Source organism: Patella vulgata, chromosome 5, assembly GCF_932274485.2.
Source record: "Patella vulgata chromosome 5, xgPatVulg1.2, whole genome shotgun sequence".
Classification (NCBI taxonomy): domain Eukaryota; kingdom Metazoa; phylum Mollusca; class Gastropoda; family Patellidae; genus Patella; species Patella vulgata.
Window position 1 is genome coordinate 40,251,146 of NC_065883.2, and position 20,076 is coordinate 40,271,221.

General features: G+C 36.4%; 1 protein-coding gene across 5 annotated transcripts in view; it reads right to left on the reverse strand.

The window, feature by feature from the left end:
- The window catches only part of LOC126820651 (methionine--tRNA ligase, cytoplasmic), a 299,938-nt gene that overhangs the window by 137,484 nt on the left and 142,378 nt on the right, over positions 1-20,076 (reverse strand). For all 5 annotated transcript variants that reach the window (XM_056101237.1, XM_056101236.1, XM_050548738.2 and 2 more), the window contains one exon: positions 7,029-7,199. In XM_056101237.1, the coding sequence (XP_055957212.1) occupies positions 7,029-7,199 (171 nt within the window). The remainder of the gene's footprint in view (positions 1-7,028; positions 7,200-20,076) is intronic.

Consider the following 20,076-nt stretch of genomic DNA (forward strand, 5'->3'; position numbering starts at 1 on the left):
AGCATTTACAAGGTACAACAAAGTGAAACAAGGGCTATAACTCACAGCATAATTAACGGAAATTGCTGAAATTCAATAGGCTTCTTCGTTTCACTAATTTAAATGATGCATATCAATTTCAAACTACGGAGCCCCTTAAGTGCACGATTCCAAGCTTATATAATTTTTTCGTGCATGATTCCACTCTTATATAATTATTTCGTTTAAACGAAATACTAATTCGTTATAACGAAATACTAATTCATTATAACGAAAAACTAATTCGTTATAACGAAATACTAATTCGTTATAACGAAATATTAATTCGTTTAAACAAAATAATTAATTTGATTAAACGAAATATTAATTCGATAAAACGAAATATTAATTCGATAAAACGAAATATTATTTTGTTATAACGAATTAATTATTTCGTTATAACGAATTAATTATTTCGTTATAACGAATTAATTATTTTGTTATAACGAATTAATCAATTTGATTAATCGAATTAATCAATTTGATTAATCGAACTAATCCGCTTACGATTTAACACGTCGACTAATTACCCCAATGATCCAAACACCGAATTTGAAGAAAAAAATATGTTAAAAAAAGCAATCGTGGTCTATATGGTTATCGATATGCGGTCGGGCTTGAGGCGGTAACCCTGGAACTGTGACACAAGCTGGGTTATTTTGGGATTAACACATGGTTCAATTTTATTTCAATAATTCGTTTGCGCGTAGGGATATTTAGCAGTGGGAGGAAACAGGTGGAACCGGAGAGAACCCACGAGGTTGGACAAACGACCCTGCTCCTTGTCACGTATAAGCCATCAATTGAAACAACGCCACTTGATTCAGTGACAGACCTCGTGTTCACAAGTTTTTCATAATGGGGACCAATTGAGGGGTGGGGACTCTATGAAGCATTGGTGACATAAAGAAATGAACCGGGTTCCTCCTCCCGTTATTCTGAAAACCTTATGAACACGAATGAGGATACACATTAAATCAGTTCTTTACTTCATATATTGGTGTGAAGCATTGGGGTTAATGAGAGAACGAACACTGTCGTTTCCTTCTGATCCAGAGACCCAACCCCTCAACATTATCCCCATTACGAAAACATTGTGAACCCGATAGAAGCAATAGTTTTTAACATATGTTTTAGGGTATTAACCATTGGGTTCACAAACTCATGTGGGTAAGACTAAGTCGCTACCTCGCTAGCTTGGAGGTCGCTGGTTCGCTCCCGTTGCTGGCCGAGAAAGTTCATCTGGTTTTTGTAAGTGATGCAGGGTGGAGGGCCAGACAAGGAGAGCTGTCAAGAAAGTTTATCTGGTTTTTGTCAGTGATGCAGGACAGAGGGCCTGACAAGGAGTGCTGTCAAGTTCGGATTGGGCCAACAACCGAGGTCTTGTGTACCCCTCAATGCTCCAAACCTGACAAGGAGTGCTGTCAAGTTCGGATTGGGCCAACAACCGAGGTCCCGTGTACACCTCAATGCTCCGAACACCCAATTTGAAAATAAAGCATGTTGAAAAAAACAATTGTGGTGTCTATCTTTATCGATATGCGGTCAGGCTTGAGGCGGTAATCCTAGAACTGCAAATCAAACTAGGTCATTTCGGGACTAACACTTGGTTCAGTTTTATTTTAATAAAACAACACCACTTGACTCAATTACAGACTGCATGGTTTCACGCGCACCACTAGACCACCCAACCCGCATTTCGCCTAAACGGCAAGTGACAGAACATTGAACCAGCGGCTGCCAGGCAGGATACGCCCACATTTTCGAGAGATGGATAGAGAACAAGCTAAAAAGAAAGTGATTTTTCGTACAATCAGGGGCCATAATTCAGGAAGTTATGGTCCGATATGCACGAATATCGAAAGGAACCGAGATCTTTGGATTATAAACTTACGTTTCAAGTATCAACAAAATCGGATAAAAATTGTGACCTCTATAGGGTCCACAACCTTGATATAACATATTTTTACGCTAATTGAGAACGAACAGCGGCCATTTTGTCTGTCAATTTTGGGGCGACTTTCACAAAATTCAAACTCAACTGTCCTTTGGGTGGAACGGTAATATAATAATACGGTTTTTTAAATCGGATAAAAATTATGACCTCTAATGGGTCCACAAGCTAAAAACATGATTTTTCGTACAATCAGGGGCCATAATTCAGGAAGTTACGGTCCGATATGGGCGAATATCGAAAGGAACCGAGATCTGTGGGTTATAAACTTACATTTCAAGTTTCAACAAAATCGGATAAAAATTGTGACCTCTATAAGGTCCACAACCTTGATATACCATATTTTTACGCTATTTGAGAACGAACGGCGGCCATTTTGTCTGTCAATTTTGGGCCGATTTTCATGAAATTTGAACTCATTCATCCTTAGGGTGTAACGGTGATATAATAATACGTTTTTTTAAATCAGATAAAAATTATGACCTCTATAGGGTCCACAAGCTAAAAACGCGGTTTTTTGTACAATCAGGGGCCATAATTCAGGAAGTTAGGGTCCGATATGCGCGAATATCGAAATGAACCGAGATCTTTGGGTTATAAACTTACATTTCAAGTTTCAACAAAATCGGATAAAAATTGTGACCTCTATAAGGTCCACAACCTTGATATACCATATTTTTACGCTATTTGAGAACGAACGGCGGCCATTTTGTCTGTCAATTTTGGGCCGATTTTCATGAAATTCAAACTCATTCGTCCTTAGGGTGTAACGGGGATATAATAATACGTTTTTTTAAATCGGATAAAAATCATGACCTCTATAGGGTCCACAAGCTAAAAACGCGATTTTTTGTACAATCAGGGGCCATAATTCAGGAAGTTACGGTCCGATATGCGCGAATATCGAAAGGAACCGAGATCTTTGGGTTATAAACTTACATTTTAAGTTTCAATAAAATCGGATAAGAATTGTAACCTCTAGAGTGTCCACAAACAAATTGTGGACGGACGGACGGACCGACGTCCAGACGGACGGACAGGGGCGACGGCATAATACGTCCACATGAAAATGTGGGCGTATAAAAATCGATAGGGTTCATACTCTTATGAAATGAAATGAAACCAGGTTTAGCGTCCTACTGTTCTGCTTTGACTGGTCTATTGAAGACTGGGCTACTTCATAGAGTCTCCACTTCTCACATGGTCCCCATTACGAAAACCTTGTGAACACGAAATAATTAATTCGTTACAACGAAATAATATTAACGAAATAATATTTCGTATTAACGAAATAATATTTTGTTATAACGAATTAATATATCGTTATAAGGAATTAATTATTTCGTTTAAACAAATTAATTATTTCGTTTAAACGAATTAATTATTTCGTTTAAACGAATTAATTATTTCGTTTAAATGTATTAATTATTTCGTTATAACGAATTAATATTTCGTTTAAACGAATTAATATTTCGTTTAAACGAATTAATATTTCGTCTAAACGAATTAATTATTTCGTTTAAATGTATTAATTATTTCGTTATAACGAATTAATATTTCGTTTAAACGAATTAATATTTCGTCTAAACGAAATAATTATATAAGAGTGGAATCGTGCACTTAAGGGGCTCCATATCAAACAGATCGGATGATAACTGTTGTCATTACAGCTTTCACAAGATTCAACAAAGTGAAACAAGGGTCCTAACTCTAGATGTAATTAACGGAAATTGCTGAAATTCAATAGGCTTCTTTGTTTTACTAATTTAAATGATGCATATAAATTTCATACAGATTGGTTGATAACTTTTGTCGTTAGAGCGTTCACAAGGTGCAACAAAATGAAACAAGGGCTATAACTCCAGAAGAAATTAACGGAAATTGCTGAAATAGGCTTCTTCATTTCACTAATTTAAATAATGCATATCAATTTCATACAGATTGGTTGATAACTTTTGTCATTAGAGCGTTCACAAGATTCAAAAAAGTGAAACAAGGGCCATAACTCTAGATGTAATTAACGGAAATTGCTGAAATTCAATAGGCTTCTTTGTTTTACTAATTTAAATGATGCATATAAATTTCATACAGATCGGTTGATAACTTTTGTCGTTAGAGCTTTCACAAGGTGCAACAAAGTGAAACAAGGGCCATAACTCAAGAAGAAATTAACGGAAATTAAATAGGCTTCTTCATCTCACTAATGCAAATTCATAATTCAGGAAGTTACGGTCCGATATGCGTGAATATCGAAAGGAACCGAGATCTTTGGGTTATAAACTTACATTTCAAGTTTCAATAAAATCGGATAAAAATTGTGACCTCTATAAAGTTCACAACCTTGATATACCATATTTTTACGCTATTTTCATGAGAACGAACAGCGGCCATTTTGTCTGTCAGTTTTGGGCCGATTTTCACGAAATTTGAACTCAGTCGTCCTTAGGGTTTAATGGTGATATAATAATACGTTTTCTTAAATCGGATAAAAATTGTGACCTCTATAGAGTCCACAACCTTGATATACCATATTTTTACGCTATTTTCATGAGAACGAACAGCGGCCATTTTGTCTGTCAGTTTTGGGCCGATTTTCACGAAATTTGAACTCAGTCGTCCTTAGGGTTTAACGGTGATATAATAATACGTTTTCTTAAATCGGATAAAAATTATGACCTCTATAGGGTCCACTAGCTAAAAACGCGATTTTTCGTACAATCAGGGGCCATAATTCAAGGAAGTTATGTTCCGATATGCGCGAATATCAAAAAGAACCGAGATCTTTGGGTTATATTCATACATTTCAAGTTTAAACTAAATCGGATAAAAATTGTGACCTCTACAGTGTTCACAAGCTAAAAAAGTGATTTTTCGTACAATCAGAGGCCATAATCCATGAAGTTACAGTCCGATACATGCCAATATCGAAAGGAACTGAGATCTTAGGGTGATAAACCTATATTTCAAGTTTTATTGAAATTGGATAAAAATTGTGACCTGTAGCCTGTTCACAAACAATTGGGGACAGACGTCCGGACGGACGGACGGACGGACGGACTGGGGCGACGACAATATACGTCCACATGAAAATGTGGGCGTATAAAAAGAGAGTTATTGTGTTCCAAAGTCTCGGCCAATCAAATTGCTTATCGCTGTGCTTACCCTGAGCAGAAAATGCTCATTATCGAACATGGTCAAGGTATTGATATAATGAAACTATACACCAAGTTTTATCACTCTCACTTAATTAGAACTAAAATTATTGTGTTCCAAGGCTAGACATATTCAACTGGAGAGCCTGCTTAATAGACTGGAATAACCAGACGCTAGAAATTGCTACAGGGTTGAGACACATGCTGTATTTCGCTGGACATAACTGATTTGAAATTAGAGTCAAAAAGGAAACAATTGAATGTAAATCGGTTTATATACAATCAGATTACATTATTATATGCGTTTCGACCCATTTGGGCCAATTTCTAGGTCCTAAATATTAGCGATATAGCTCCTTTAAGACGTGTGAGACTCGGCACGTTTACATCTCTTAATTTCATGTGTCTCGCGAGATTTCTACTTTCATTTCAGTTATTGTACTCTTAATTTCACTTGACTCGCGAGATTTCTACTTTCATTTCAGTTATTGTACTTATCACTGCCACATGCGAACAGAACAGTCTAGTATTTATCAGATATGCGTGTATGTGAAATAGCTTTTTTTAACTTTGGCTTCAACCGAAGAAATCTCACAGACAAGTTATTGGATACAATGTATATTTATTTGGGGTGTTATATAGTATTAGGATATTTGACATATATGTCTATGGAGAAATCACGGGTTAATCACGTAGATTAAGTTTATAATCACTCTTATTGGATTGATATATAGTCCGACAAAGGAGAAACAATGACTTCTGTTCAGGATTGGATTGATGATTTATCCGACAAAGGATTAAGTCAGCCTATCAAGGCAGATTAAGTAGTTAATCAAGGTAGGTGTATAGACAGTATAACACGATCACTTAATTACCTAATCAATCCAGCCTATTATCAATGATAATCGGGTTGAGTGGTAGTTATACACTAACACTATATTAATTTTGGAATTTGGCATATATTATTCACCATGTCTTGATGTCCGATGGGGCACGTTTGGAAAACAGGGTCGGACGTGTCCAGAAAATACTGAAATCTCATCACTGCTCTATACTTAATAAAGACATGATAATACTTCATACATCCCTTGGTTTTATTCATTCTATACTTAATAAAAACATGGTAATGTTATCCAAAACTGCTTTTACATGAGACAGTGCAGACATGAGCTTTGCAGGCGAGTGCTTTGAAAATAGCATATATTTCGTTTGACAGGCATAAGCCATGGAAGCATTCTTGATGAATCCAGACTAATATTGTGTCATTATTATATACTCTTCAAAAAAAGTAGGGGATATTGAAATGGAAATACATATGCAGGTTGCGATTGTGATAGTGTGAAATTTTGGTGTTTTAATTATATAATAGGTTTTAGTCTACACTGCACTACACTGACAGGAAAATGATGACTTTGACATCGTGTGGACTCATTGGAATTTAGAACCCATGTTCAGTCAGCTACATAGGTTAGGGATGCAGCCAAAGTACAGAGCACCCTTCCGTTACAAAAATGTGAAATGATCAGGAAAACACACAACATATTTTGCTTGCCTTCTGAGTCGATTTCGACCACCTAATGTGGTAAGCATCTAAATACATTGCAACGAAATTATAACAGGTCATTTTGTAGAAAGGTGTTAATTTGTTTTCTTAATCTATTCAACGAAACTAGTCAAGATAGTAGACATGTATGATGGTTTTCAATTGCAGTTTTATATGATTAACTCTACACTAACTTTTGTTCCTGCTGTTTATGTATTCAGTTACCTGATAATCATGATCCCATCATAAATTTGTTTGAGGATGCTACTGTATATATTTTCATATTTCCGTGTGGGCATATACAAATCTGTCAAAAACTCTATCCGCTATCACATTCACAAGCTTTATTTAAATTAATTACCTTATCAGTATATCCTTCCAATGGAACAGGTATTCCCCATTTCAAGTCACGAGTAATACATCTTGGTTTCAGACCATCTCTAATCCATGAATTTGTTATAACCTTTGCATTATGAGTCCAAATACCAGATTCAAAAACTTTGTCTAAATGGTTACGCAATTGTGGTTCAAGCTACAAATAAGAACAGAATACAACACAACCAGATTTTATAAATTAATAGATGTTCCTAATCAGGTCAGCTATTTCAATCTAAAAGAATGATATTTCTCATGACCAGGAGAAATAGAATAATAACCTCAAATAGCATAATAACCTCACAATAACCCCCCCCACCCCCAGTGAGCCTTATGTCACCAGCCTTGATCCCATCAAGAGAAATCATGGCCCTTGTTTCACTTTGTTGAACAATGTCTACCCTTTAACTACTAAAGTTATTATCATGCAATCTGTTTGAAATTTAAATACATTATTTAGATTAGTAAAACGATGAAGCCTATTGAATTTCAACAAATTCTGTTAATTACTTTTAGAGTTATGGCCCTTGTTTCACTTTGTTGAACCCCTATGTTGAACGGAAATTGTTGTAATTCGACAATCTTCTTTCGTTTTTACTAATTTAAACAGTAATAAATTTCCTACAGATCAAATGTTAACTTTAGTCGTTGAAGCTGTCACAAGATTATACAAAGTGAAACAAGGCCCAGAAGTTATTAATGGAAATTGCTGAAATTCGAATATTCTTCTTCGTTTCACTAATGTTAATAACGCATATAAATTTATTACATATCGGATGATAACTTTTGTTGATAGAGCCAGGGATCGAATTTGACGGACACAAACAAGAATAACATGATTTCTTCTAGACAAAATCAAGACCATAATTATGACAAAAAACGTAAATTCTTTTGATTATTTTCCTTCCTTGCAAAATGTAAATAAAGCAATGTCTATATCTGGCATTTTGTGACATATGCGCATGCGTCATGTATTCAGATTTCTTTGTCAGACATTCGGAATTCTTCAGTTTTTTCCCGAATTGATCGTTTTTATTGTGGTAAAAATCTTATATTTTATCGGCCAGGAGTTTATCAAATTCAATAAAAACAATACACACATATCATAATTGACCTCGTTTAGTGTTAGACTATCTGTCCTTTCATTATTGTCGTAATATTCCATTAAACAAATTCCGACATCGATCAAAAATATACGTTATTGGCGAAAGGTTTTCAAGTTTCACGCAACACAAACAGTATATTAATAGTAAAAAATCACGATATATCGCGGTTTGGATTTTTCTGGATGATATTTAACATAAATATTGAAAGATTGTTTTCCTTTTGATGTTATTTACGATATTTTATTGCTTAACGATGAATAAATACTGTTATAAACTCCCGAGTATTCATTCCACGAAGTTTGCAAATGCCGATACAGAGCTTTGTTTATACGTCACGTGACTTCTCGCTCACTTTTCCACCCGTTAGCATTATCCGTTTCTGTTCAATTTCAATACATCTTGACAAATTGATTATACCGATACTTTGATTTTCCAAAGGAATTATTGATTTTCAGATTGAAATAAATTTAAATAAAGCAGAAATACAAATAATGCCAACATTGTCAACTATATATTTTGAGAGTTCCGGTAGACAGATTTAATTATCATTCACTGATTCAGCATCGGACGTGTCATGCATAGCTGTCCGTGATCCGAAAAATCGCTATTTCAATTTGACTAAATCAATGGACACTTTTTGACATAGTACTTATGTTTTATAGTTTAATTTACTATCCTTGTATTATATAATGCATCTTCAAAAAGGTATACGTTTGAATGAGAAAAAACGAGTTTTCAAGGATAGCTATAAAAATATGCCCCGCCGAAAAGAACACAAACTTTTTTTATATATTTTTTGTGCCTCCCTCATATGTAAATATTTTTGATTTAAATAAAATATTATAATATTTTGAAAATTAAAAAAAATGGAATTTAACAACAACTTTTGCAAGTTTGTAAATTTTGTTTATAAATTCGGTACTGTGTGCTAAAAATAATATTGACTAGAAATAATAGTATTGACTAGAAAGTGTTAAGTGAATACTCCAGGGGTATTTCCAACTTCTTATGCATGTTTATTTACATTTAAAAGATGATAAACTGAAAGTATTGACATTTCATAAAATATCGCAATATAGTGATTATATCGCGATATTTCAAGGAATATCGCCCAGCTCTAGTGTTGAGGACAGTTTTGGGTGGTCATCGTTTTGTTTTATTAGCCATTAGTTTTTTAATGAAATTGTAAGGAATATGTGTACACTCCAATGTATAACATAACTTGTACATGTAATCCAAAGATAACAAAAGTATTTTCATCAAAAAAAAAAATTGCTTGTACATTTGAAATCAACAAGCAAAATTTTGCTTGTGTGTTTTCAAATAAAGTTCTATCCCTGATAGTTATAGAGCATTCACAGGGTTCTACAAAGTGAAACAAGGACCATAACAATAGAAGTAATTATCAGAATTTGTTGAAATTCAATAGGCTTCTTCGTTCAACTAATGTAAATAACACATATAAATTTATTACAGATCGGATGATAACTTTTGTCGATAGAGCATTCACAGGGTTCTACAAAGTGAAAGAAGGGTCATAACTCTAGAAGTTATAAATAGAAATTGTTTAAAGTCAATAGGCTTCTTCGTATTACTAATTCAAACAATTCATACAAATCAAATGATAACTTTTGTAGTGGAAGCATTGGGGGCAACAACAATATGCGGGCGTATAAAAATCTGCCATAGTGTTCAAAAAGGGACATCCAGAACAGAAAGTCGCAGAATACTTAATATCGATAGGATTCACGCTCTCATGACCCCAATCACTAAGGGGTAAATATCTGTGCATGGACCTTATATAAATCTTGGTCTGAAGTGTTGTTTGTACTTCTATCAAAAGAAAATTAGTTTCACAATTATTACTCGGCATTACCACGTTAAAATTGAAAATAAAGTGCATTAATTAAAAAGGGTGAGGAACTGTCTGAGAGGTGAGTTAATTAACGCTAGGGGTGAAAAACTGTGCAACGATGCATTTTCTGTAGAGGTGTGTTAATTAAATTAACTGACCGGTAAAAAATGAATGTCAATGGTGTGTATTGTGTGTTGCGATAACTGCATCAAAATAAATATAATCACGGACCAACAGGCTTTATCTGACACATAACGTGTTAAATCAAAATCTGGGAAGTAAAACTGTTTTACCATGCGATTTATCATTCGACCGTGTGTTTTACGCACCGATCTTTAGATAGGCGTGTGTGCTCACTATGATCTATGTTTCTCTTATGCGTCTTTTGTATTGCGTACCATATATATATATATAAAATTGCATTTAATGAAAAAAAAAAATTGGGCCTTATAGATAAAGTTGCATTTAATCAAATAAAAATATTGACCTTAATCTATCATATGAAATGCAATGTCGTCATTTATAAATATCAAACAGGTAAGCCCCAATGAGCCAAATTTTCCGTATGTAAATATACTTATTCTCGTAAACATACTTAATCTCGTCTTCCAGCAAGTTATTATTTGTTTTCAAATTTGTACCATACAATCGGATTCCTGATCAAAAATAATAATATAATTCAAATGTTGACCCAACCATTTCAGACTTTATTTGAGAAGATACTGATATTAAACTATACCAGCGGTTGCCAGGCAAGATATGCCCACATTTTACAAGAGATGGATAGAGAACAAACTAAAAAAAAAAAAAGTGATTTTTCGCACAATCAGGGGCCATAATCCAGTAAGTTATGGTCTGAAATGCGTGAATATCGAAATGGACTGAGATATTTGGGATAATAAATAACCTAGAACAAATTGCAACAGAATTTTTCTCGACGGAATCTGGTAGAAGAGTCCCTGAAGGTTTCCCAAACAAAAATCGCCCCAAATAAAAAGATAGGTTTTCGAGTAATTAGCATAAATCCAATATGGCCGCCATTGGCACCTTAAAACTCCAGTTTGGAGGGTGTAAATGTATTACGGGTAGATAGGAAAGTGGTACAGATGACTCAGAAAAACATAGCTAAAAGACGTTCCTGGGACGTCATATGGCCAAAAATTTGCATAAATCCAATATGTCCGCCTTTGAAACTTAAAACTCCAATATCTCGGGAATGGTTGAGTTTGGAGAATGTAAACGTATTTCGAGTAGATAGGAAAGTGCTACCAAAGAACTAGAAAAACAATGCCAGGTGACGTCCTCGTGCCGTAATAAGTCATACGGCCAACAATTAGCATGAATCCAAAATAAAAAGATACTTTTTCGAGTAATTATCATAAATCCAATATGGCCGCCATTGGCACCTTAAAACTCCGATACCTCAGGAGTGATTGATTTTATAGGGTGTAAATGTTTATAGGGGTTGATATAAAAGTGGTACCAAAGAATAAAAAAAGCATAATCTATAACGTCCCTGTGACGTCATAACGTCATACGTCCAATAATTGGCATAAATCCAATATGGCTGCCGTTGGAACCATAAAACTGCAATATATCGGGAATGGTTGAGTTCAGAGGGTGTAAATGTATTGCAGGTAGGCAGGAAAGTGGTACCAAAGAATCAGAAAAACATTGTCAAATTACGTCCATGTGACGTCACAACGCCATAGTCCAATCATGAGTATAAATCCAATATGGCCGCCTTAGTAAATCTTAAAACTCTAATATCTTATGTATTATGGGCAGACAATATGAAAAGACGTAATGATTAAAAGAACCATAAAACTGCAATATATCGGGAATGGTTGAGTTTAGAGGGTGTAAATGTATTGCAGGTAGGCAGGAAAGTGGTACCAAAGAATCAGAAAAACATTGTCAAATTACGTCCATGTGACGTCACAACGCCATAGTCCAATCATTAGTATAAATCCAATATGGCCGCCTTAGTAAATCTTAAAACTCTAATATCTTATGTATTATGGGCAGACAATATTAAAAGACGTAATGATTAAAAGAAGAACCGGGACAATTCTTCGACAATGTTATGATAATTCACGAAAGGGGGATTTGAAATTCGACTAGAAGAGATTTATCAAAACAGCAGCCACACTAATCTGCAGCAAGATTATTAAACAAAATCCATCATACACCTTGACCAGAAACAATAAAGTTTTTGAGTGCATTTTGCATCAATTTTGCTGAAGAATACACAATCACTTTCAACTGTTTAAATGATCCTTTGACACCATCCTATTTTTCCGATTTGATTAAACAATATGTCCCTTCTCGTTCCTTACGTTCATCTCATTAAATCCAACTTGTATGTCCAGTACAGAAGTCAAAGTTTGATGAGAGAGCTTTTGCGTACGCAGCACCAAAAGAATGGAACAAATTCCCTCTGGAAGTACAAAATATAGGCTATATTTAAACGACGTCTAAAAGCCTGTTTTTTATCCAATCTTTTAAACTATAATTTAAATGCTTCCCTTTCCATTTGTATATTGTAACTTGACTATACCTTTGTATTCTTTTGTTTATGCGTATATATGTACGTTTTTTTATAATCATATCTACGTTGTAAAGCGCCACAGAGCAGTTAGATTATTATTTTTTAACCCGGGAGCCTATTTCTCAGTGCCTGTAATAGATACCGATCTGGGAGCTAATTTTCTATCGGGAAGCCATGTGGTGGGTATTTGATAAACTATTTTTGAAACTTCTGCGCAGACCAGAAGTGGCCGAATTTTGAACGGTGGCTATTAATCAAAAATCGGCCGTGGTTTCGCCAATTCTTTACCTATTTTAAAACAATTCACTTTTCTCGGATGATAGCAGTTGAAAATTTCGAAATTTTATCGCTGACTTCTAGCGTTCGATAAATGAAAATATGTTGTTTAAGAGACAATTTTTGTTATTTTTTAAAATTTTCAAATTTAACCTACATTTTTGGATACCTGAAGTCCAACCGATTACAGCCATATAAGTTTTGTTCAGAGTTATCACCCTTTATTTTTCGACTTTTTTTTATTTTTGTACTCATTTTGCTATCCTTATATATACTATTCAAAAAAAGTAGGGGATATTTGATTTTGGGGGCATAATACTAAAATATGCAAATGACTACGAAAAAAGTCACTATAGAACCTAACAGAAGAAACATTTCCAGTTACATGTGACGCCCAAACGCACCAATAGCTACCGCATGGAATGCATGTGATGCTTGGGATCATCATGGGGGTCCAACCCAAGATTTGCACGACTCTGACTTTGAATGTTACAGTCATTGTGGCATTGAATTCCAGGGTGGAAACATCAGTTTAATTGTTTTAGTGACCAGAAAACAAATTTTGATATGCGTCGGCTTACCCAAAATGAAAGGTTACGTGCCCTTGGCATGCTACAGATCGGCACAACACAGGCGGTTGTGGCGCGGACGATGAATGTTTCTCAGTCTGTCATAAGCAGGCTATGGTCCAGATACCGTGATACACAATCTGTACAGGACAGACCACGCTCAGGTCGACCAAGGGCGACAACTCAAGCCCAGGATCGATTTATCCGTACCTTGGCCTTGAGAAATCGTGTCATCACAGCAAATCAGATCAGTGCTCGTCTTCAAACAGACACTGGTGTGAGAGTGAGTGGCCAGACGATTCGGAATCGACTGCATAGGGGTCACCTTCGCGCCCGACGTCCTCGCGTGATCCCTTGTTTGAGAGATCATCACATTCAGGCAAGACGTCGTTGGTGTAGGGATCGTCAACACTGGGATAATCGACGCTGGAGCAATGTGATGTTTTCAGATGAGTCAAGGTTCACTGTTGATTTTTTGGACAGACGTAGGAGGGTGTGGCGTCGTCGAAACGAGCGCTTCCAAGACGTTAACGTCATCAGACATGATCGATTTGGCTGTGGTTCTGTTATGGTGTGGGGAGGCATCACTGTTGCTGGAAGAACGGCTTTACATGTTGTTGCAGGGCGTGTTACAGGCCAGTACTACCGGGACAACATCTTGGCAGTCCATGTTGTGCCGTTCGCACGACGTCATGGCCGCCGTTTCATCTTCCAGGATGACAACGCAAGATGTCACAGGGCCAGGATCGTTACAGGTTACCTCCAACAACAGAACATCACCACATTACCTTGGCCAGCACTGAGTCCCGACCTCTCCCCCATCGAGCATGTCTGGGACATGCTTGGACAGAGGTTACGTCAACGTCAACAACGTCCTGCCAATGTCCAAGAACTTGCTGCTGCGTTGCAACAGGAATGGGACAATCTGGACCAAAATGACCTTAGACGTCTCATTAGGAGTATGCCACGTCGGATCAATGCTTGTTTGGCAAACAGAGGAGGATTTACCCGTTACTGACTTGGTTGTGATGCTGTGGTAACTTTGCTGTTTGACCCCGGGTATCATTTTACCCTTATAATGGTCAGTCTGTGCCTTACTTAGTCTAACGATCATTTGGAATAAATCGATGAATGTGAACTTCATTTCATTTTGTCATTTGTTTCTTCGTCAGTTTCATTAGGTGACTTTAATAACACTTAAAAATCAAATATCCCCTACTTTTTTTGAATAGTATATAACGATTTTTCGACTGTTTTCAAAGATTGTGGCCAGTTTTGGATCATTTATACTATATTGAGGTTTCACATCCTAGACCACCATTAGGACTCTTAAGTAACAGAAGTTTAAGGAAGGAAATGAGAGTAGTTTTCAAGATAAAAGCGTCTGAATAGGCTCCAAAAAGGAAAATACTAGATTTTCAGCGTCTCATAATATATTGCCTAACCAGCAAATTTTTACCATTGAGATGTCATAAGATCGTCCATTGTTCGGGCTATCCAATGACACTTTAGTTGTTTTGATTTCGGTGAAATCTGGCGTAGTAATCACTTTTTCGCAAGATCACCATTTTTTACTTTTTACGTTTTTTCTCTCAAAATATCAGATATTTTTCGACTACTTCTGGTTTTTGGATCATTGTCGGGATAGTTTTATGAAGTTGTGTGGATACTTAACTTTCTGTACCAGAAGTTTCAGAAACATCCATTGAGCTGTTTTCAGTAATTTATGGATTTTTAAACTTTTTTCAAAGATTGAGATGATTTTTGGACCACTTTCAATGCTTTTCTTTTTGGATTCACGCCATGGACCACCGATAGGACTCTGCGTAAAAAAAAGTTTCAGAAAAATCGTATGTGTCATTTTCGCGAAAAGGGCGTCTCAAAACGCAAAATAATAGATTTTCGGCGTACCATAATTTATTTTCTAACCCTCGAAATCGTATCATTCAGATGTCATATAATAATCCATTAATGATGCTATCTAACTACACTTCAGTTCTTTGGGTCCGATAACATCTGATAGAGATATCAATTTTTTCGCAAGAGCGCCAATTTTTTTAACCTTCCGGTATAGAGATTATTGTCGGGAGAGTTTTAATAACCGGGTTAGACAATTAAATAGCCACAGGCAGGGCTCTGATCAGATAAAATGTCTCTGAGAAATCCTATGTTCAAAAGTGCCAAAAATGCAAAAATGTAAAAATATCGAAAATTAAATTTCAGTAACTCAATACTTATTACACATCGTTAGAATCTTAATTAGGTCAGCTATCTGAATGTGTAACCTTTTTGTAAAAATCTGTTTAAATAATAAAGTAATAGACCATTTTCCAAAATTTCATGATTTTTCAACTTTTTTCGATTTTCAGTCCCTTTTTTATCCTGTTCCAGACATTTGAAAGTCTTATTGGGTGGCATAATGCACAAGACTATTGAATGGACTCTCAATAGAGAAAGTTAAAAAAATTGTAGGTTAAGTTTTTGAGATAAAGGCGTCCAAAAACGCTCCAAATCAGAAAATACTTGATTTTCAGCGTGTCATATTTTGCTGCTTGGACATTGTATCCGTATAAATTGGGAATCATACGACAGTCCATTCCACGGGCCACTCAACGAAAGCTTAATTTGATAATCCATTGATATTGGACGGAGAAATCAAGTTTTTCCCCAAAGCACCATTTTTTTTGCGTTTTTTTCGAAATATCAGACATTATTTAGACTACTTCCGGTTTACGGATCCTTGTCGGGATAGCTTTAACAACTGCTCTGGGAGTATGACGTCATGATCCAGAAGATCAGGAACATTGACTGAAGCTTTCGCAAATATACTATTCAAAAAAAGTAGGGGATATTTGATTTTTAAGTGTTATTAAAGTCACCTAATGAAACTGACGAAGAAACAAATGACAAAATGAAATGAAGTTCACATTCATCGATTTATTCCAAATGATCGTTAGACTAAGTAAGGCACAGACTGACCATTATAAGGGTAAAATGATACCCGGGGTCAAACAGCAAAGTTACCACAGCATCACAACCAAGTCAGTAACGGGTAAATCCTCCTCTGTTTGCCAAACAAGCATTGATCCGACGTGGCATACTCCTAATGAGACGTCTAAGGTCATTTTGGTCCAGATTGTCCCATTCCTGTTGCAACGCAGCAGCAAGTTCTTGGACATTGGCAGGACGTTGTTGACGTTGACGTAACCTCTGTCCAAGCATGTCCCAGACATGCTCGATGGGGGAGAGGTCGGGACTCAGTGCTGGCCAAGGTAATGTGGTGATGTTCTGTTGTTGGAGGTAACCTGTAACGATCCTGGCCCTGTGACATCTTGCGTTGTCATCCTGGAAGATGAAACGGCGGCCATGACGTCGTGCGAACGGCACAACATGGACTGCCAAGATGTTGTCCCGGTAGTACTGGCCTGTAACACGCCCTGCAACAACATGTAAAGCCGTTCTTCCAGCAACAGTGATGCCTCCCCACACCATAACAGAACCACAGCCAAATCGATCATGTCTGATGACGTTAACGTCTTGGAAGCGCTCGTTTCGACGACGCCACACCCTCCTACGTCTGTCCAAAAAATCAACAGTGAACCTTGACTCATCTGAAAACATCACATTGCTCCAGCGTCGATTATCCCAGTGTTGACGATCCCTACACCAACGACGTCTTGCCTGAATGTGATGATCTCTCAAACAAGGGATCACGCGAGGACGTCGGGCGCGAAGGTGACCCCTATGCAGTCGATTCCGAATCGTCTGGCCACTCACTCTCACACCAGTGTCTGTTTGAAGACGAGCACTGATCTGATTTGCTGTGATGACACGATTTCTCAAGGCCAAGGTACGGATAAATCGATCCTGGGCTTGAGTTGTCGCCCTTGGTCGACCTGAGCGTGGTCTGTCCTGTACAGATTGTGTATCACGGTATCTGGACCATAGCCTGCTTATGACAGACTGAGAAACATTCATCGTCCGCGCCACAACCGCCTGTGTTGTGCCGATCTGTAGCATGCCAAGGGCACGTAACCTTTCATTTTGGGTAAGCCGACGCATATCAAAATTTGTTTTCTGGTCACTAAAACAATTAAACTGATGTTTCCACCCTGGAATTCAATGCCACAATGACTGTAACATTCAAAGTCAGAGTCGTGCAAATCTTGGGTTGGACCCAATAGTATATTTGTAAATCGGCTTCTATTGGTATAAGGGAGGTAACACATTGGCATCTAAAGTATCGTTTGGTAGCTCGATGAAAGGGCTATTGTATGACACACTTCCTGTCTGATTCCTGAAAGCCGGTTCACTGCTGCTTGCAGGTCTAGTTAATATTATTATTATGTTTGGTAAAAGCGGCGAGACCCCAAGCAATTTTAGACCTATTTCATTCAGTTACATCATATTTATAGGCCAGGATTTCTGATCGGTACTTTGAATGCATACGGCTTCTGTACCTCTTATTTGAAGTTAAAGCAGCAACGATGTGGTAATACCGGACCTTCCTTGTTGTGTTTCCTTTGTGATCGTAAAATAAAACTACGTGTTAATTTATTTCTGCAGAATTACTACTATTTAACTGCTTGCAAGGCCTCTATGTTCCACGTTCTGAATAAATCATTGATGATAGTTGCTAGGAAAATCAGGGTGAGTTCTGCTCAATTTCACTTAACACCCTCTTTTATAACCCCTTAATTTCTGCACGTCATAGACTGACCTAGGCGTTCATTTCCTTCCCACATATGGAATAAGCACCCCCATTTACCCCAAACCAGGCGGAGAACATTAGCTTATTTGGTCTATCAACCACATGTCATAAACAGATAGGATATTTTGACAATGGTAAGGATTTTTACCAAAATATCACTGTTTTTTTATAATGTATATAAAAATATCATTCATCTTCATTAGTATGTGGGATTTGACTCTACAGAATGTCATATCCAATAATTAGCTTATTTGGTCTATCAACCACATGTCATAAACAGATAGGATATTTTGACAATGGTAAGGATTTTTACCAAAATATCACTGTTTTTTTTATAATGTATATAAAAATATCATTCATCTATATTAGTATGTGGGATTTGACTCTACAGAATGTCATATCCAATAATTAGTAAAAGGACCAAAGTATTACATTGACCGACCTTCTAGAGACACATGGACAGACGCTCCAGAACTAGACCCACCAAGTTTGTTAACTAATTCACCCAACGCCAACTTAAAGATTGAAATTCATAGTCAATGATTTGCATGAACCTGAACCAATTGCATACTTGATACTAAAGTCCCTGAAATCTTCAATAAAGAAGAATTGTTAGCAGAACAATTGTACAGTCCATAATTGAAATCCAGGTCTATCAGAAACCAAGTAAAATATTCCTGTTAAAACCTTTACAAACTGATGACATGTAATAGATATACAAGAAATATATGAATTGTTTGACAGGATGATACAAGTAAGTTTTGAGTTTTAAGGTGCAAATGACAGAACACAATTTTTATGGGAAACAATCACTGGTTTTATTCTAATAGCACGAAGTTTCAACGTTGGCCGTATGACGTTATGACATCACAAGGAAGTCGCCTGCCATTGTTTTTCTAGTTCTTTGGTAGCACTTTCCTATCTACTCGTAATACATTTACATCCTTCAAACTTAACCATTCCCGACATATTGGAGTTTTAAGTTTCAATGGCAGCCATATTGGATTTATGCAAATTACTGGCCGTATGGCGGTATGACGTCACAGGAACGTCTTTTTCTGAGTCATCTGTACCACTATCTACCCGTAATACATTTACACCCTTCAAACTCAACCATTCCCGACATATTGGAGTTTTAAGGTGCCAATGGCAGTCATATTGGATTTATGCTAATTACTCGAAAACCTATCTTTTTATTTTGTCAGGCAATTTCGGTCCGATTTTCTAACTCAACCGTCATTAGGGTGTAACGGTGATACATTTAAGCACTTTTTAAAATCAGATAAAAATTGTGATTTTGAGAGGGTCCACAAGCTAAAAACTTGATTTTTCGTACAATCAGGGGTCATAAACCAGAAAGCTACGGACCGATTTGCACAAATATCGACAGGAAACAAGATCTTTAGATAATAATCATACATTTCAAGTTTCATCAAAATTGGATCAAAATTTGGTCTGATTTTCACGAAATTTGAACTCAACCATCATTACGGTGATATATTTGAACTATTTTTTTAAATCGGATAATAATTGTGACCTTTAGAGGGACCACAAGCTAAAAACATGATTTTTCGTACAGAGGACATAATTCAGGAAGTTACGATCCAATATGCACAAATATCGAAAGGAACCAAGATCTTTGGGTTATACACATGCATTTCATGTTTCATCAAAATCAGATAAAAACGTGATTTTTCATACAATCAGGGGCCATAATCCATGAAATTTCGATCCAATATATGCCAATATCGAAAGGAACCGAGATCTTTTGGAGATAAAGGTGATAAATGGTGTAAAAATAAGCTATTTACAACCCATCCAGCGTCTTCATATATTTCTTCCTAACTTTCATAAACTCGTAGCAATATAACCCATACGAAGAGAATGCATGTCAAAATTAGTTTGTAATATGAGCAGTTGCCGAGAAATAGGCAATTTAGCATGAGTCACTTTTCACTTTATTTTG